Source organism: Haematobia irritans, chromosome 3 (assembly GCF_050003625.1).
Source record: "Haematobia irritans isolate KBUSLIRL chromosome 3, ASM5000362v1, whole genome shotgun sequence".
Lineage (NCBI taxonomy): Eukaryota > Metazoa > Arthropoda > Insecta > Diptera > Muscidae > Haematobia > Haematobia irritans.
Genome location: NC_134399.1, coordinates 220,449,950 through 220,470,879, shown reverse-complemented (window position 1 = coordinate 220,470,879; position 20,930 = coordinate 220,449,950). Strand labels below are relative to the sequence as shown.

The window sequence follows — 20,930 nt, the reverse complement described above, 5'->3', positions numbered from 1 at the left end:
TGGAGAACACAAGATATATTCCTCATGTATTACTTTAATACATACGCCAGATTATGTTTTATGTGTTTCAGCCAAATAGTGCGATCAGAAAATACGGCTTGGCACATTTTATTTTTTTATTTTATATATAGCATTTTCACTTCAAATGAAACCTTTTACATTTCAAATGAAACCATTTTCAAACCAAATGAAACCTTTTTCAAATCAAATGAAACCTTTTTCTAATCAAATGAATCCTTTTTCAAATAAAATGAAACCTTTTTCAATTCAAATGAAACATTTTGCAAATCAAGTGAAACCTTTTTCATTTCAAATGAAACTTTTTTCAAATCAAATGAATCTTTTGCAATTAATTGTAGAATATATTTATATTTGACCCAGATTTTTAGTTGAAATCATACTTTAAACCATTGATGGTTAGGGCTTAATTGCTATGTATTAGAGCTCGACCAAAGCATCGGCTCCGTCTTCGGCCAAAAATCGATAATCGGCCACGAATCGGACTTGGGCTTCATGAGGTCGATTAAGCGAAGCCGAAGCTTTTTGAATAATTTATTTGATATTGATTTGTCCAAGTGTTGAATTTATTTCAGTCCAAACACCCAGTACAAATAAAACGTTAAAAAATTATAAAATTTTTTTTTTGTCATAATATCAAACTACTGGACTGAATTGCCATTTATTGTTGTATGTATGCATTCTAAATAATTATTCTAATATTGAATAAAACACATCAAATTTCTTTAATTACAAATTTGAGGAATATCGGCTTCGGCCGATTATTGATTTTTTGTCGAGCTCTACTATGTATACTGTGTATACATGGGAAATGTTGAAAAAAAAAAAATAATTTCGTCCACAACGAAATTTAGACACTCTAATGTCATATGCGATATTTTTTTCGTTGTTAATTTTTTTTAATTTAGAATTTTTCGGTTTTTGCGCGTGTTATATTTAAATATATTTTTATATTTTGACTTAATGTCACCAAACCTATATTTTAAATGTGATTTCAATTTTTTATTATTAAATTTCGTGCGAAAACTGTTTACAATAACTCATTGTGGATTTTCGATTGGTTGATATTTTCGATGATAATATTAGAAAAAGATTATGCGTCTTCAAAAGAATTGTCTTTAAAGTCACCTTCTTGTTGTTGTTTACATAAACCGTTATTTTTCAAAATAGAAACTCATTGGAAAGATCAGCAGCTCTTTACATTGAAAATAAGAAACATTACATTAGTTGCAAATTGATACTACAATGGGTGAGACTGATTTTAGTTCGGGAAGCTCCGATTGTTGGGAGCCCAATCATAGTATGCCAGTCGAATTAGAAAACTGCATGTCTGACGTCGAAATCAATGAAGGGCGAGCAATAGCTGTTCCAAAAAGAAACCCAGGACCCTACTCAAAAATTACAAAAGACACAAAGATGCTTCTTATAAAATTATATGAAGAAGGAAAAAGCATTGGAGAAGCCGCAAAATTAACATCCATTAAAATAAATACAGCTAAAACGATTATATCACGGTATAAAAGAAATGAAGATTTGGTGGAAGCAAGAATGAACTGTGAACGAACAATTCAATTAAGAGAAAAGTATGCAAACGAATTTACACAATGGGTTCCACAGCAACGGGAAAAGTTAATCTTCGTCGATGAGTGTGGGTTCAACCTACATCTCAGAAGATCTCAAGCCAGATCAAGAAAGGGCACCAGAGCGGCAGTTGTTGTTCCAACAGTCAAAGGTCGAAATGTCACATTGATTGCAGCTATAAACAATGTAGGTGTGGTCCACCACATGGTCGTATCCAATTCTACGGTGAATGCTGAACGATTTAAAATGTTTATGACGCAGCTTCTGGAATTAATTAACCCGCAATTGGAAAATTCTTTCATTATTATTCTTTCATTATTTCATTATTGCTAACAATATAAATGTCACATATTAATGCTATTAACCAATATTAATAACTTTCTTTTTTATCGATGGCGTTATTCTGTTCAAATACGAAAATCCCAATTTGCAAATAAAAAATAATGTTAAAATATTTCAATATACATAAATAACATATAAATTATTTTAGTTTGTACATATGCTTCCAACTATAGATTTAATTATAGTGAAGCCAAAAATGGTTCACCGGTAATTGATTTGATTGAGAGCATTTGAATTGGTATTCTTCAGTCCGACACAAGGTAGCCAGTAGCTTTAATGGCAATTCATCAATTCGAATTAAATGACTTTTGTCATTAAACAATGGAAGAAATTCGATGAAATGTTTATTGTTATTCGAAAGAATATTATTTGTGTGTTTTATAACATTAACCGTCAATTATGGACAATGCACGTATCCACAAAGGCCAGGATATCGCAAACATGGTAAATTGCAGAGGATGTATCATAAAGTTTCTACCACCATATTCTCCCATGCTGAACCCCATTGAGAAAGCATTCTTCAAAATGAAATTCCACGCACGTTAAATCCTAAGCAATATAGGAATTGAACTTAACATTGTTAACGTTATCGAGGAAAGTATTCAACAATGAAATCAAACCGATTGCTCAAGTTATGTTATGGACATGGTCTTGAAAATTCCACAAGCCGCAAGCCGACAACCCTTGCACTTAATTAGTTATAAATCATGCTTTAAATTATTACACTGTTTTCTAATATTACATTATAATTTTAATATAACAATAATTCATATTTTGTAAGTTCTTATGAATTAATTGTAGTGAATTTAATTTCTTATAAACTTAAGTGCTAATCAATCGATGAATAAAATGTATGTATATATATTCAATTAAAAAGAGTCTTTATTTAAGAAGGTTTACATTCCTAAAAAACATTGAAAAGAAATTGTTAAGTATACACATAAGAAAATAACGCATAATCCTTCAACAAAATGTTTACAAAAAAGTGTAGTTTTGCTTTTAGTGATATAAAAATTTATCCGAAAATAATTATTGTTGGTTAATTAAAATTCATCCATCAGTAAGCACTCATTTGGTTTTAGAGATTAATTTGATTTGAAAAAAGTTTCATTTGAAATGAAAAAGGTTTCACTTGATTTGCAAAATGTTTCATTTGATTTGAACAAGGTTTCGTTTGATTTGAAAAAGGTTTCATTTGATTTGAAAACGGTTTCATTTGATTTCAAAAATGTTTCATTTGATTTGAAAAAGGTTTCATTTGAAATGTAAAAGGTTTCATTTGAAGTGAAAATGCTATATTTAACTCATTTTACAACCAAGCCGAAATGGCCATATACGGTTACAGAGATACTCATCACAAAAAAAATAAATTTTAGTTTAATAAATTTAAGACACATTTCTTATTGCATTATTAAAGTGATTGTAAAAATTGCAACTTCTCTATTTGCCACATGCCATATTTGAACTATATATCGATCTTTGGAGTAAACGAAAGACTTTCCGTAAAGGTTTGTGATTATTACTACACATTGATAGGTACGCGAACGGAGCTATTCCCAATAAACACAGGATGAGCGTTTTTCAAATGCAACAACTTTTCAGTTTGAGGGTAAATATAATTTTCAACATAAATTCAATTTGACTTGAAATAGCTCATCTTCAATATATCTTCAAATTGTTTGCGAATTACTTCAAATTTGCCAAAATGTTGACGAAATCTTTGAAAAGGGGTTGAAGATAATATGAGAAAACTTCGACAAAACACTACACTAAAATGCAACGAAAAAACCATGTGGTTTTCAATACTTCCCAATAAACACAGGATTAGCGTTTTTCAAATGCAACACCTCTTCAGTTTGAGGGTAAATATAATTTTCAACATAAATTCAACTTGACTTGAAAAAGCTCATCTTCAATACATCTTCAAGTTGTTTGCGAATTACAACCAATTTGGCAAAATGTTGACGAAAACTTTGAAAATGTGTTGTAGATAATTGGAGAAAACGTTGACAAAACACTACCCTGAAATGCAACGAAAAAACCACATGGTTTTTAATACTACTTTGGAAATTTTTTAATAATCAATTGAAATTGCTTATAATAATTGGTAAGTAAAACTAAAACACGAAATGAAAACTTTAAGGAAGTCACTAAACTCAAATCTCTTTGCAGAAGACTAAAATATTTGGATGCTGATTCTTGGACACATTAAGAGGCTGGCCGATGAACAATGGTAGTGGCTTATCGAGAAGAGAAAGTTTCCATAAATCAAAGTGCAACCAAAAAAAACTTGGTATTTATGCTTTTCCATATCAACAACTACTGGATGATAATTCGCATCACATCGATAGTTTAATTTACATCGCATCATCGGTTTAATTTGTTATTTTGTGAATTGAAATTGCTGGAAATTTATTCCAATTATCTGGTCATCAAGTTCCTGAAAATTGCCAGTATTTTAATAACAACAATTTTGTAACACCAACGTTCTTGAGGAAATCACGAAGTACGTGGTCAGTTGGAAGAAATACAAATTGGTAAGTCAAAATAAAAAGTGAAATGAAAACATAATGGAAATCACAAAACTCGATTGTTTTGCAGAAAACTAAAATGATTGGATGGTATATTCTTGGAAGATGTTGGCCGATGAAAAACCAATGAAGGAAACAACAAAGAAAAGTTTTCAGAAAACTTACAAAGTGCAACCAATTAAAACAAAGTGCAACAATTCCTATATCAAGAACTTCTGGATGAAAATGTGCACTACATCAATTTACATCCCGTCATTAGGTTGATATTTTGTGATTTCCTCTTGCTGGAATCTATTCTAACACAAAAGCCAGCAAGTTCCTCGATAGTAATTATTTCAAATTGCCAGCATATTAATTAATAGTTATTTGACACCAACATTATGGAGGAAATGGAATTATACGTGTAAAAATGTTTAAGATATTTACGCTCATTTTCATGAAGCTCCGTTAGTGCTCCGTTAACTAACGGACTTTTAAACCGTATTATGGACATAGCTGACATCTAGCGCATATATCCCATATGCCACTTAGGATCTTAACTGTCAAAAAATTTTCAGTTAAAGTTAACCGGAGAGAAGATATTTGGAATTTACTTTCTGCTAACCGGCAGTTAAAGCCTAACGGAGCTACATGAAAATGACCGTTAAAGTTGTATTCATAGTTTTATTTATTAATACGTTTAATAAGATAATCACATTTTGATTATCATTTTTATATATTATTAATGTTATTTTTAAGATTATTATATTTGTTAACGAAAAAAATAATAAAATTTACAAAATCCCTAGAAATTTAGTATTGACTTTCAGTTAGAACTAGGATTGACTTTCATACAAATTGTGGTTTGAAAGTATTCGCAACAATGCTAATTTTTTATTTTTCTCACGTTGAAAACTGTTTGAGAAATTATTGAGCAGCGGTGCATTTCAATTTGAGGATTACAATTGAGAAATTATTGCTATTGTGTTGAATTTTACTGTTGAGGGTAATGTCTGTTTTTTGTTGAGAACGCGATTTTCTCAACAATTTCTCAACTTGAATATTACCCTAATCCTTTGAAAAAATGTTTGAAAAATTATTGAATTTTAGTATTTTTCAAACGTTTGTGTTTATTGGGTTATTTGTGCAACGAAGTTCGTGGTCAATTGCAAGAAATAACAAATTTTAGACAAATAACCAAATAGTTTATAAAAATAGGTAAGTGAAAATAAAAAATGAAATAAAACTTTAAGGAAGTCACTAAATGTATATCTCTTTGCAGAAAACTAATATTATGGATTCTACGTTCTTGAAAACATTAAAAACTGACCGATGAAAAAATGGTGGACAATTAACTGGAACTGCTTCAAATAGTTTATAATAATTGGTACGTCAATATGAAAAATTAAATCAAAACTTTAGAGAATTCACTAAATTTAAATCTTTGGATGCTACATTCTTGCAAACAATAAGAAGCTGACCAATGAAAAATGAGTGGCTTATCGACAAGAAAAAGTTTCCAGAAACATTACAAGTGCAACCAATTAAAATTGTTAAAAACAACAAATTGTTGAAATCAACAACTTCTGGATGAAAATGGACATCACATCGTCAGTTTAATTCATACGCTTCTGCTGGAAATCAATTCTAACACGCGGTCCAGTACGTTCCTAATTTCAAATTGCCCGCATGTTAATAAAAGGAAGGAACCAAAAGGAAGGAAAACGAATTATCAATGCAAAAGTGTTTACTAATAATGTTTAAGATATTTAAAGTTTTGTTGTTTGTTTTTTTTTTTTTTGTCCTTTTTTGTTGATATGTTTAATAAGATTATTATTTATCAATTGGTATTGTAGTGTATTATGTAGTGTAGTGTATTATTATATATTTTATTTTTTATTTTGATTATACAAAATTCATAGAATTTTGGCTTTAACTTTCAATTTGAAGTGGGGATATCATTCATACAAATTTAGGTTGAAAAGTATTTGCAACGATGTTAATTTTGAATTTGACTCGCATCGAAAATTGTTTGACAAATTATTGAGTAGCGATGCATTTCAATTTGAGGATAACACTTGAGATATTATTGCTAATGTGTTGAATTTCACTGTTGAGGGTAATGTCTGTTTTTTGTTGAGAACGCGATTTTCTCAACAATTTCTCAACTTGAATATTACCCTAATCCTTTGAAAAAATGTTTGAAAAATTGTTGAAATTTAGCATTTTTCAAACGTTTGTGTTTATTGGGTTGTCAATCATGCGATAATTAACTGAAATGACACCTGCGTGAAGATAGCGACCACCAGTGCGTCCAACAGTTTCTGGAAAATTTTGTTCTACACTCGGCGTTTCCCAGATACATGTGGTATACCAAATTGTAGGTATTGATGCTCTCTATCAATATCCGTTGTCACTTTTGTGTACGAAGTCCATTCCTGGCCTCAGCGCTGGAAATACTGTCCTGACCACCAGTGCGTCCAAGAGTTTCTGGAAAATTTTGTTCTACACTCGGCGTTTCCCAGATACATGTGGTATACCAAATTGTAGGTATTGATGTCTTCTACCAAGTTCCGTTGTCACTTTTGTGTACGAAGTCCATTCCTGGCCTCAGCGCTGGAAATACTGTCCTGACCACCAGTGCGTCCAACAGTTTCTGGAAAATTTTGTTCTACACTCGGCGTTTCCCAGATACATGTGGTATACCAAATTGTAGGTATTGATGCCCTCTATCAATATCCGTTGTCACTTTTGTGTACGAAGTCCATTCCTGGCCTCAGCGCTGGAAATACTGTCCTGACCACCAGTGCGTCCAACAGTTTCTGGAAAATTTTGTTCTACACTCGGCGTTTCCCAGATACATGTGGTATACCAAATTGTAGGTATTGATTCCCTCTATCAATATCCGTTGTCAATTTTGTGTACGAAGTCCATTCCTGGCCTCAGCGCTGGAAATACTGTCCTGACCACCAGTGCGTCCAACAGTTTCTGGAAAATTTTGTTCTACACTCGGCGTTTCCCAGATACATGTGGTATACCAAATTGTAGGTATTGATGCTCTCTATCAATATCCGTTGTCACTTTTGTGTACGAAGTCCATTCCTGGCCTCAGCGCTGGAAATACTGTCCTGACCACCAGTGCGTCCAACAGTTTCTGGAAAATTTTGTTCTACACTCGGCGTTTCCCAGATACATGTGGTATACCAAATTGTAGGTATTGATGCCCTCTATCAAGTTCCGTTGTCACTTTTGTGTACGAAGTCCATTCCTGGACTCCACATGGGAAATAGTGTCCTGACCACCAGTACCCAATAATAACCAAGCTAAATATCATTGAACAGGCACATGTGGCACACCAAATTGTAGGTAAAGCTGTTCTCTACCATATTCTGTGTATAAATCGTTGTTTTTAAGCACGGAAATACATAAATTTCATTAAATATTCTGTCTGTCCGTCTTATATTAATTCAGTTTTTGTCGTCTCTGTGTCACCCTGTTATTTTTTCGATAACCCTGTTATCGAAAGTTAGCGACGTCGCTATCTTCACGCAGGTGAAATGACGATGTTTATAAATCAGTGTTATCGAAAAAACAGGGTGACACGCATACTACAAAAAATGAATGAACAATCTATGGAGCCGAGAAACATATTGGAAAATATCATTACCGTACAATTTAACGGGCCCCACGTGACGGCAATCAACCCCGACTAAAGCTATGCAATCTTGTGGTGGTGGTCGTGACACTGACAATGGAATTCACACACAAAACTAGTAACGGAACTTGAAAGGGGCCTGCAATGTGGAGACCTAGATAGTGTTTCTGACGTGGAGATTTCTTGTCTCTAGAGATCATAATTCACAGTATGCTCAAAATCTCGCTTGCTATACAAAAGTCGAAATGTAAAAAATTTGATTTCGTTTGTAATGTATATCGCTTTTTCGAAAGTTCAAAATCACTTTCCCATCCAAACTAGAAATTTCAAAAATTTCGTTAGTAATGATATGTACGGCGTTTATGTTTTAAGCCTAGTACTAAGATCACGTTTTCGCGCGAAAAACTGTTATACTTCATATAAAAAAAGTTAGCGCGGAATAAATGCGAAATCTTTGTTTTGATCATTTTAAAGAACATATTTATACAACCCTGGATTTTTCGCACGAAAAAGTAGCCAGGTATATTATTTCGCATAAATAAGTTAACATATCTGGTTTTGAGACCCTATTAACGGAGATATATGAAGATATTCGTGTTTCGCATAAACGAACTTAGTACTAAGCATTAAGGTCCGTTTTTTGCTTCTCATTTGTTTTTTTGTTTTTGTTTGGTACATGTGTCGCCCTTTAGTTTTTTCGATAACCCTGTTATCGAAAGTTATCTTCATGTAGAATTTGAAATGTAGGAAATGTTCATTTTGTCATTGTGTCATTTTGTCGTCGCAGCTTTTTATCTCGAAATCTAAGTAGTCGTAGTATTATTTAGTATTGACTAATAGACTACTTAGAAATGGGGCAGGTGAGTAAACAATACAAGAACGGATAAGGGAGGGCTATTAATTAATTGATGTGTAATATTTTATTGTTCTTAGGAAGTTAGCCGGACAGATTTCGAATGGGTTTATACAGAGGAACCTCACGCCTCTCGGCGAAAAATCATACTGGAAAAATACCCCCAAATAAAAAAGCTTTATGGCTGTGATCCAAAATTTAAGTGGGTAGCAGGGAGCATGGTTTTGATTCAGATATTATCTCTGTTTATTGTAAAAAACTTCTCGTGGCCACTTTTGATATTAACCGCATATATCTTCGGAGGAGTTATCAATCACTCCCTTATGTTGGCTGTCCATGAGATCTCTCATAATTTGGCATTTGGATTTAGCCGGCCGATGTCTAATAGAATACTTGGATTCATTTGTAACCTTCCTATTGGGTTACCGATGTCAATATCGTTTAGGAAATATCATTTGGAGCATCACAGGTGAGTGGTTTTTATGAAGGGCGTTGTCTTAATATTTACTGAAATCTCAGAAAGCATAAAATTGCCGTATAGACTAAATGCAATCCTTAAGCAAAATTGGGTGCAGAAGTTAACAACATTTTTTTCGGAATCTAATTTAATAATATAAAATATGTCCATATAAAAATAATTTATTGATAGCTTATCTTTAATTTTTTTGTATATGGGCGATAATCTTTTTAAATATAATACAAATTTTTATTTCTCAAGTGTGTTTAATTATATCCATACACTTCTGAATTGTTCGATTTATTTAATTATTTACCTTACCTTCAAACTCTTCTATTGAACGAAATTCAATGAAATGTCCACATTTATAAAGGCGTTGTCTTCATAACATTTACGTAGAAGAACCAAATTGCACGCTTTGCCTAGAAAAAGGGTCGGGCGCAATTCATTCTAGGATGAATTGTGATGTCATTGATATGTAAACAAATATAAATTTTACATACATTCACAAAAGTTTACCCTTTTGTTTAAACTTCTAACAAAAACTCTTCAATTCTAGAATCTTATCAACTGTAGTTGCAAATAGATTGCTTGTTGATAGTAAAGGTACTTTATTAAAAATAACATAGAAAAATAATATCACGTATTATGGTATGGTTATTTGTGAGTATATGTGTGTGTGTGTTTGGTGTGTACATTTGCTAACAATATAAATGTCACATATTAATGCTATTAACCAATATTAATAACTTTCTTTTTTATCGATGGCGTTATTCTGTTCAAATACGAAAATCCCAATTTGCAAATAAAAACTTATTTTAAAATATTTCAATATACATAAATAACATATAAATTATTTTAGTTTGTACATATGCTTCCAACTATAGATTTAATTATAGTGAAGCCAAAAATGGTTCATCGGTAATTGATTTGATTGAGAGCATTTGAATTGGTATTCTTCAGTCCGACACAAGGTAGCCAGTAGCTTTAATGGCAATTCATCAATTCGAATTAAATGACTTTTGTCATTAAACAATGGAAGAAATTCGATGAAATGTTTATTGTTATTCGAAAGAATATTATTTGTGTGTTTTATAACATTAACCGTAAATTCTTCGACTTTTTAAAGGGTACGACTTTTTCATTGGTACAAGTATTTTGAAAGGTAGTCTTAATTCATCAGGAAACTTTAAGAGGCTCAGCAAAATATCTGAACTTATTGTTGTAGTTTTAGCATGGTTTGCAGCGTTGCCAATTTAGCTTTTTTCCCGCTAGATTTGGCTTTTTTTGAAGACGTTTAGCGGGAAAAAAATGCACTTAGCTTTTAGCTTTTTTTCTGGCTTTTTTTCATGATCCTTTTAGCTATTTTTGGCTTTTTTTTCGGCATATTCCTATTGAAATGTGGATAAAACTTCGTTTTTATCTAATTTCTACTTAAAGTCGAGTCTGAATTTGAAAATTTAAGTTTTCGTTAGCACGTTTTTAAAGCACTGTGATAGCTCATGAAGAAAAAGCTGAGAAAACGAATAAATTCAAATTTGACTCGGAATCAATACAAAAATCATTAGTGTACAAAATCTTTGGAACCTAACATAGAAATAATTAAGGAAATAAAGTTTTGAATGTGGTATTATTTTTTTAACACCAAAAAATGCAATAAAAAATTCGTAGTGATAGGATCAAAACAAATCTGCTATTTATTAATGGGATGGATTTACATTTACGAAAATTGGACAACAGTAGGTTTGGGAAATTTTCGAATAAAAGTTATTCATTATAAACTTGCAAGACAGTTATAATGGGTTTTATTCTCTTGGGTAAAATTAGGAGAAGTGTACACGTTCACGAATTTATCATTAATTCAGTTAAAACGAAATATATAGATATTTTCTAATGCAGTTCTATGTGACATTTGCTAATGCAGTTCTATGTGACATGATTAACCAACTGACAATTGCAAGTTCACTGAGAAAAATGTTTTTACAAGGAAATATAAACGAAGGACTTCCAGTAAAAATTTGTGATAGTAATCAAAATGTATCGAGTACGCCAACAGAGCTAATATGACTTAAATTTTCTTACAGTCTCACAGAAATGGAATTAAATTGAATACAATTAAAATATTATGCTTTTTAAGTGAAATAAAGCCTTTAAGTTTGCTAAATTTTAATTCAAAAATGTGACTTTTGATACAAAAAAATTTAGCTTTTTTTCTAGCTATTTTTTTAAATTTTTTAGCTTTTTTTGGCTAGTTTTTTGGACAAATCTAGCGGTTTTTGGTGAAACAATTCTGGCAACGCTGATGGTTTGTAGTAGTAGTAATATTCGCCTTTATTACCCTGTAGGAAATAAGCTTCAACTAACCAAAAGTTAGCTCAAAGTGAGTTAACTTTATGGCCTGTTCCTGTATATCAAACGAAAGCTTTCTTTCGTATTCCAAACGAAAGAAAATTGATTTTTGTTCTTTTATTTCGAAAGGCAAGTCACTTCATATTTTGTTGTCGAGTAATAAACGAACATATACAATAAGTGTCAAGAAAAAAGTAAAAGCATTGTTAACATTTGAATGAATTCTCAGGCCAAAAATTTAAAAATACTCATTTTTAATAATCAATGTATTCTCATACATACGAATCGAACTTTCAAAAATAGAAAAACCCAAATTCATTCGAATTCGAGTGACTGCCTTTCTTTCTAACTGGTTTTCGTTCGATATACAGGAACAGGGCATTAGGCTGATAATATATGAGCATACTATGAGTTAGCTCTTAACTGATTAGTTTATGGTGAGCTATTTGTGGATAATAAAATATTTTGTTTTTGTTTTATTATTTTTGATTCATTCTAGTTTGAATTAATTAAAAATAATAATTCAGATTTTTTAAATTATTTTACAATAAATAAAATATAACGTAACTAAAAATTCGGGTAATATTAGTTTAGTTCATCTTGTCTTGAGTTTGAGTCTTGTCTTAATTTTCTCGTTTAACTCAGAGGGAGTTGTACCTACTTTTGTAATGACGCACACTGAATGGAAGTGGCATTCGTCAGGGAAGTCCAAAAGGCTTAAGTGTATTTCCTAATATCTTCGTCCTCAAATAGCCATTTAATACTTTTAATCGAAGTTTCCATTTATTCCGTCACTGATAATGATGGGTTCTAGTGGAAAAAATTAAAGTTTAATTATTAAATTGCATTTTAATTATGCATTTATATGTTACTTACCGCGATCCGTGGCAAAAAATTACAACAGTTATCTAAAATTACAAGCTAAATTGAAACAAATATAAAAAGCCAAATCTAAATTGACAATTATGGAAGTCAATACATATTTTTTGTTTGTTTATTTGAATTGTTTCCATGACTTTACCTTACTTAAATATGCATCAGCTTAGAGTGAATGAAAAGGTAACTCATTGCTGATCGAGAAAAAGTGAGTTTGGGAAAAATTCAACTGACTCAAGACTGCATAAAGTCGCCTCAAATTAGTTAGTAAATAGTTAGTTTGAGTTCGAGAAATTCCTACAGGGTATTAGAATCAAATTTTACATTTTCAGAAATACAATAATTCATTTATAAATTTTACATGCTCACAATATTTAATAAATTGAAGAAAATATTTATCTGAATTTTGACAATGGCGTGAGGTCGTCTGTCATTTTTGTGCTTTACTATATTGTTTAATTTTTCTATGTATTTTACAATTTTTGTCTTAAATACAATGTGTACTTGTTAGTTATTCAAATTCAATAATAAGAAATGTCCTATATCTTAGTGCCTCTTGAACATATGAACTTATATTATTCCAATCAAAGACAATAAACTTTAGGAAGGAACCATTTATGGTGTTAGTTTCATACTTTTCGTTTATCGAACCAAACGCGTATACGACAAGTATTTACATAGCAGTAAAATGTAAATAAAAAGAAATTAAGTGCACGAAATAAATTTCCATAAAGGGGAAAATGTATTTTTTTTGTTGCCTAAAATTTAACATTGTTTCATTAAGAAAATTAAGTTTTTCATTTAAAAAATAAAAACGGAGAAACAAATAAAAAAATTACAAACATGTATGGAACTAACAAGGTAAATGCAACATTTGGTATGACGCAAGCCAATTTCCTATCTTCCTAAAGTTTATTGTCTTTGATTCCAACTAGCAAATACCTCTCCATTCAAAATATCAATAAATTCTGTTTGACTTAAAATTGGTTTTCCTAAATGTCTGATTCTGAACTATCGCAGTATCGGACTTATATGGCATGGTTTGTAGTTCGACATAGTTCTGAGCTGTTGTATTTTTGGGACACTAAGCGTTGAAGAGTACTTGTACCGTGGACTTTTTCAAAATATGGAGAAATCGAATTTTCGACTTTTCAAAAAATTTTCGTAAAAAATATCCCCTTATCGACATCTTTATTTGAGATGATTAGCCGATTTTGGCCAACATTATTAGTCGAAACAGTTTCCAATCAGTAACATGACAATCCATATTCACAAAAGTTTCAATCTTTAAACCAAACATTAGCAGTATGAAAATGTCTTATTGTCTTGGGAGAATTTCTACTACGTGTTGCATTGTAATGGATATCTAACATTTGAACTGGCCAAAAATTAATTTGTATTAATTCATTTTTGACATGCTTATATTGACCAATATTTGCTAATATTGAAAGGTATATGCAAGTGTATCTAATAGAGGTGTGCACGTGAGTAAAATTTTGCTCACGCTCACGCACACCCACGACGGAGAAATCTTATTCACGCACACTCACACATGATATTTTTTGGTAGGACTCACGCTCACGAAAAGAAAATTTGTACTCACGCACGAAAATCTTTTAAATGTCATGACTCACGAAAAATATCGTGACTCACGAAAAACCTTGTGACTCACGAATAATTTTATGAGTAATTTACCTATAGAACCTGATTGAAAACGTGAGTATGATTAAAATCGAGAGCGTTTTAAAACTCTTTACATCTAGGGTGTCACTAAAATTATAAATGAATTCAACTCGTAAGCATTTTATGTTCGTACGCGGAATAATTTTCGTGAGTGTGTTTTTCCGAAATTCGTTACTCACGCACAATCACGAAGATATAATTTTCGTGACTCACGCTCACGCCGTTGCCGTCAGCGTGAATCACGACTCACGCGTGAGTCACGAACATTTTCGTGAGTAACGACAATTTCGCGTCACGTGCACACCTCTAGTATCTAAGCTTAAGTCCGTCATGGATGACATCTTAGTATATCAAAGAGCTACCAAAAGTACACTACGGAACAAAGTTAATACAATTATGTAGCCATTTTTAATTAATCGTTCAAACCCATTTAGGTTTTCCTAATAGCCCATTCAGATTAGACTCGAAATCTAAGTGTAATGTGAATGACGTATAATGTAATAAAGTGTATTTGTTAAGAAGATATGATAAGGAATTGAACATACAAAAAAAAAAAAAATATATATACCCAAGGGTTTACAATAATTAAAGAAATTTCGTAATGAATTTATCACGAATTTGATATTGAACCAAAATTTGGTGTGACTATAAATCGTGTGCACACAAAGAATTTCGTCATCCAAGACATACAAAAAAGTTTATCAAACTGTAGGTTTTGCTGGATGAAAAAATTAGCTAATAATGTTGGTATCTTATATTAGGTATTTTAATAAATCAATTGTTCCGGCGAATTTGAAATAAACAGTAGAGATTAAAAAATGTTTGAATTTGAATTTTAAGCATATTCCATTTTTTTTTCGAAGTCGAGTATTCAAATTTTATTTTAAATATGTTGATAGCTCAGAAATCCCAATTAATAAAAAATAAAATAACAAGAAAGGTCTTTACGGTAAAATCCAGCACGGTGAAACCTCTCAAAAGTGGGCACCCACGGTCGCCTAAATTTTTTCCACATTTGGAAGGTGTCCGCTTATAAGAAGTTACTTTTAATGTGATAATATATGTCTCACGAAAGTTGTCCACTTTTGAAAAGTGTCCGCTTTTCAGAGTGTCCAAGTTTGAGAGGTTTCGCTATGAGTTTTAATTAAGGGCTTGGGCATTATATGATAAAAAGGTCATTGTCTTTACTTTTGTCTTTGGAATGTTTGGAATTGAAGAGAAAATTTCACAGTTCTAGTTTTAATATCCAAGAGGGAGAGAGTCAAAGCTTTTTTTTTAATAATTTTAATATTTTTTCCATTTCATATTACTATTTTTTAACTTATATACTAAATATTTTTTACTTTTAGGTATCAAGGAAATGAAGTAATTGACACTGATATTCCAACTTTAGTGGAGGCGAAATTATTCAATACAACCTTTGGTAAATTTATTTGGGTTTGTTTGCAACCATTTTTCTACATATTTCGCCCTCTGATAATCAATCCTAAACCCCCAACACGTTTGGAAATAATAAACACCGTCATACAGTTGACTTTTAATTTCTGCGTTGTATACTTCTTCGGTTGGAAAGCTATGGCCTATTTGGTTATAGGTTCCATTTTAGCCATGGGTTTACATCCTGTTGCAGGTCATTTTATATCCGAACATTATATGTTTGCCAAAGGATTCGAAACATATTCGTATTATGGTCCCCTAAACTGGATAACATTTAATGTCGGCTATCACAATGAACACCATGATTTTCCTGCTGTTCCTGGTTCCCGCTTGCCAGAAGTAAAGAAAATTGCGCCCGAATTTTATGACACAATGCCCCAACATACAAGTTGGGTGCGTGTATTGTACGATTTTATAATGGATCCAGCTGTTGGACCATATGCTAGAGTAAAGCGTCATCAAACAGGTCTTAAGACATAAGATGTACCAGTATTTTGTATTTGTGTTTTTTTTTGTATCAATTACTAGTTTTCTTCTATGTCACCGAGAGCTAAAATGATAATCTCAAAATATTGCACTATTAAATAATAACAAACTTTATATTTTGATAAATAACATGTTCCTACATTTACTTGTATTGTGTACTAGGGTACACAGTAAATGCCATCACAGATCAAAGATATTCTATTGTAATGTGGCTTATTTAGTTGCGTGTCAACAATAACCATTATGGCTATATTAAATAATTGACTTTAAAAACACAGTGTACCTCAAAACTAAACATGTTGTTTAATGTACTATATATATATGTATATAATTTAATTCTGGAAAAATGGAATGGAAAAATAATACCCGAAATGGGTATTTTTTGCATAGGCCTTTGAGGACCTTTGAATGTTTAATAATAAAAGAAAGTAATAAATAAAAATAAAACAAATGTATGTTGTACAAGTAAACGTAATGATTTTCAATTTGAAAAAAAAATCTACACAGGGATTCATATAACAAATTAACACCAAACAAAAACTATTTAGCATGTGACATATTCCCAATGGCAATAGTTGTTAATTAAAATATTTGCAAACAGAACTCACACTGCATGTAGATATATACGTTATTGATAGATTTAGTTGATATTGTTCCTAGGTATTGGCATGCAAATTGCCTAATCTATTTCCAAGCTACGTTAAAACTACATTTATATGGGGTACAGGTGCAATGGTTTGCATGCACGCCATGAATATAAAGGATCGCCGGTTTCAACGGTGGTTTGTCCACTCTTGTTAATGCTGGCAACAGTTCTATGTGTTTCAAGGCAATCTCTAAGTGGTTTCAGCGTAATGTAAAACGCTGTTCGGACTCGGCTACAAGTAGATCTCTTTTAATTGAGCTTAGAATCGGGCAGAACTCATTGATAAGAGAACAAGTTTCGTTTCTTGTTGCTAAAGAGCTATCAAAGTAGTCTGCTCCAAAATTTGTAAATATTGAAAACAATTCTAATTAAATTCCCTTGACGAACTGCAATAAGAATGCATGCAACCATACAAAAAAGTCTGCGATCAGCAAACATTTTCTTTGCTGTTATGCCTCAATTTGATAAATATTCAGATTTTTGGGCAAATACCATCGATATTCATAGGATTACGATAGCGCTTAAGTTGACAAAGGGAGCCACCGTGGTGCCATGGTTAGCATGTCTGCCTTGCATACACAAGGTCATGGGTTCGATTCCTGCTTCGACTGAACACCAAAAAGTTTTTCAGCGGTGGATTATCCCACCTCAGTAATGCTGGTGACATTTCTGAGGGTTTCAAAGCTTCTCTAAGTGGTTTCACTGCAATGTGGAACGCCGTTCGGACTCGGCTATAAAAAGGAGTTCCCTTGTCATTGAGCTTAATATGGAATCGGGCAGCACTCAGTGATAAGAGAGAAGTTCACCAATGTGGAATCACAATGGACTGAATAGTCTAAGTGAGCCTGATACATCGGGCTGCGACCTAACCTAACCTAAGTTGACAAACTTAGGGGCTAAAACAGGTTTTGTGTAATCGAGCTTAAAAAATAAAAGACAATGTTTGCTATTTCAGCAAACAGTGACTGCTTTACGTTTTTCAGCAGACATTTTGCTGTTTTAGTGGACTTTTTTGCTGTTTCTACAAACAAATATCATTAGGTGTGGTTATGCACGCTAGCACAAAAATTTGTATTCTGTCATCACTATTGTTAGAAGAGTAATTTTGAAACACCAAGAGTAAATAACTTCCCAGCAAAAAAATTGGAAGTTCTTCTAAAGGTACAACTTTAAAAGCACTTCCAAAAATGTCCTCGCAAAGATGTTCTCTATTTTAACTATACAGGAAGTTCTTTTAATTCAAACAAATATCTTTAGGTGTGGTTATGCACGCTAGCACAAAAATTTGTATTCTGTCATCACTATTGTTAGAAGAGTCATTTTGAAACACCAAGAGTAAATAACTTCCCAGCAAAAAAAATTGGAAGTTCTTCTAAAGGTACAACTTTAAAAGCACTTCCCAAAATGTCCTCCCAAAGATGTTCTTTATTTTAACTATACAGGAAGTTCTTTTAATTCAATTTTTTATAACTCGCTTTTTTCATATTTTTATTCTAGAAAAATTGCGAATTTTTGAAAATATTTGAGGTCAAACGTTTCAGACAAGTGTTAAAATGCATTGAAAATCAAAAAAATATAAAAATTATATATTTGGAAAAATATAACATAATTTTTTATTTCACATCTAAAACACCGAATTCAGATCACACCTTAAGAAGTGATGCATATTCAACGGCTTTTGAAAAGGTGGACATCCGCCCATATTAAATTCATCGCTTCTGCGTCAATTTTGCACCACTTCCGTATCCAAAAAGAACATTTTCACTGCTTTTTCGGCGACGCTTTTTTTGCTGGGTTCCTAAAAAAAATTAGAAAAACTAAAAAATTATTATGCTTAAAAAGGTATTGTCGATCTCAAAGTGGAATAAAGTAGTGGTGGGGATATAAGTGGCGTCAAATTCAAAAAAAGTTGGCAGGGAGGTTATACAATAGAAATACTCCAAATTTTATAAATAACCTTAGATACATAAAAATATTGAAATAAAATAAACAATCAATATCAGTATTACGAATACGATGCCTTATATCATTCGTTATTGCGGGAGACATTTCCACCCAAACCTAAACTTTTTATTCAAAATATACATCAAGACAACTATATATTTATGTTTCAAAATTAATGGAATCAAGAAGTAACCGTGAAAATAAATTTGTTTTTGGCATTCAACGAGATGTGCATGGTTATTGTTTATATCAATAGTATGCGTAGTACTCGTCACCAATCAAAATGGATTAATAATACGTATGCGTTATATTCTAATAATTTAATAAATACATTAATGTACGTACACACATACTTGTCTATTTGAAATACTAGCTTTTCCATGTTATTTGACTTTACGCTTGTTAGTTATTGGCCATGTGTCATCTTAAACATTGAAGTATACATGTATGTATTCGAAAAGCCAAACAAATTTATTTTGTTTTTAGTTCCCACAAGTCATAATAGTTCCAGATAAGAACGATTATTGATACATAACATACATTTTAGGAACAAGTTTTTCCTATATGCTTATTTTTATATTTATATATATATCGGAAAATATCGGAATAATATTATAGGAAATTTAATTTTTTTGATCTAATTATAATCCCTATACTATAACCTAATGTAACCTCAGACTACATTTAGAATAACTTTCAAAAATTTAACAGAGAAGAGCAAAAATAATTGATAATAATTGGTTTTCTTGAACTTACCAAATAAAAGGTAAGTTCAAAGCAGACATATATTAGAAGAATGAGTCTTTTTTTCAATATATGTATAACAAAATATTTTTAATTTGTTTTGAATTTATTTCGGCATAAGCCGGCTATCAATGTAAAGCCTTTTTTCGGAGGGTTCAAGTGTGGTTTATTTTTGGGTTTAATGAACTGCCTGAATTTATTGTGATAATTGTTTGATTCGCTGCAAGTAGAGGATGCTGATGAGGAATGTGGTAATTCCGAAACGTGCGTCCATCCAACCATCTTGCAGTCTATAGGGCTTTGCCCAAATAAATTTGACAAACATTATTTTCCTCTGTTGGTTAAGCTACACTTGTAGTTTAGTCAATGTATGGTTTTAAGCTGCAATAAAAAACAACAACAATTTTTAATTTTATAATTTAATTTTTTAATTTTGAGAAGTGATATCTCTGAAGCATCTATGAAAATAAATAACTATTCAGATATTTGGAAATTTGCTTGCTTTTTTAAATTATAAACAGATCAAAAATTAACATCCTATTGATTCAAGCAGCTGTAAGACTTAGACCGACAAACGCCATCTATTGGGAATTGTTCTACATTGAAACGTATTTAAATGGTTGGCAACAAAGATGAGATACTATGTATCGTTATAAATATTAAATGAAATCGAAATTTTAAATCACCAAAAAATGGAACATAACGAATATTCTATCATAGAACGATTTAATGTTGTTTATATTCTATACCACGTTGTATGTATGTAATCTACAAGATTTTTTTCCTTATTATTTTCTTTATGGAGTAATGGTTTATTTCTATTATTCGATTTGTCGATTTTTTCTTCTTTGCTTGCAATGCTTTTTTTAAGTTTATTTCCATTCCATGTTAATAATGCGTTTATTTGATACAAAGAACATTTCTAAATATACGAAAAAAGAAAACTAAAGTGTTTTATTCTTTTAATTATATTTATTCTTTTAATTATATTTGTTCTGTTTGTAACGCATCGAAATATCGATTTCCGACTATATAACGTACATATATTCTTGATCAGGTAAGACGATATAACGATGTCCGTCTGTTGTAATCACGCTACAGTCTTCAATAATGAAGCAATCGTGCTGAAATTTTGCACAAACACGTCTTTTGTCTGCAGGCAGGTCAAGTTCGAAGATGGGCTATATCGGTCCAGGTTTTGATATAGTCCCCATATAAACCGACCTCCCGATTTGGGATCTTGGGCTTATAGAAATCGTAGTTTTTATCCAATTTGCCTGAAATTGGAAATCTAGAGGTATTTTCGGGCCATAAAGTGGTGTGCCGAAAACGGTGAGTATCGGTCCATA

At 31.6% G+C, this 20,930-nt stretch overlaps 1 protein-coding gene and 2 long non-coding RNA genes across 3 annotated transcripts; all 3 read left to right on the top strand.

Moving 5' to 3' along the window:
- The first annotated feature begins 3,492 nt into the window (after positions 1-3,492).
- On the top strand, positions 3,493-5,250 carry LOC142232275 (uncharacterized). Its single transcript, XR_012721075.1, has 3 exons — positions 3,493-4,048; positions 4,114-4,478; positions 4,543-5,250. It is a non-coding gene; the product is annotated as an uncharacterized LOC142232275 (long non-coding RNA).
- Positions 5,251-5,589: 339 nt separating this feature from the next.
- On the top strand, positions 5,590-6,060 carry LOC142232274 (uncharacterized). Its single transcript, XR_012721074.1, has 2 exons — positions 5,590-5,669; positions 5,734-6,060. It is a non-coding gene; the product is annotated as an uncharacterized LOC142232274 (long non-coding RNA).
- Positions 6,061-8,808: 2,748 nt separating this feature from the next.
- ifc (delta4-sphingolipid-FADS-like protein ifc) lies at positions 8,809-16,717 on the top strand. Its single transcript, XM_075303018.1, has 3 exons — positions 8,809-8,966; positions 9,040-9,428; positions 15,674-16,717. The coding sequence occupies exons 1-3, from the start codon at positions 8,958-8,960 to the stop codon at positions 16,239-16,241; spliced, it is 966 nt and encodes a 321-aa protein (XP_075159133.1). The 5' UTR covers positions 8,809-8,957; the 3' UTR covers positions 16,242-16,717.
- Positions 16,718-20,930: the final 4,213 nt, after the last annotated feature.

What these genes read in the sequence shown, in the direction of transcription:
- ifc (XM_075303018.1), top strand. An exon ending in TATCATTTGGAGCATCACAG is followed by an intron (nt 9,429 to 15,673) that starts GTGAGTGGTTTT and finishes TTTTACTTTTAG; the next exon opens with GTATCAAGGAAATGAAGTAA.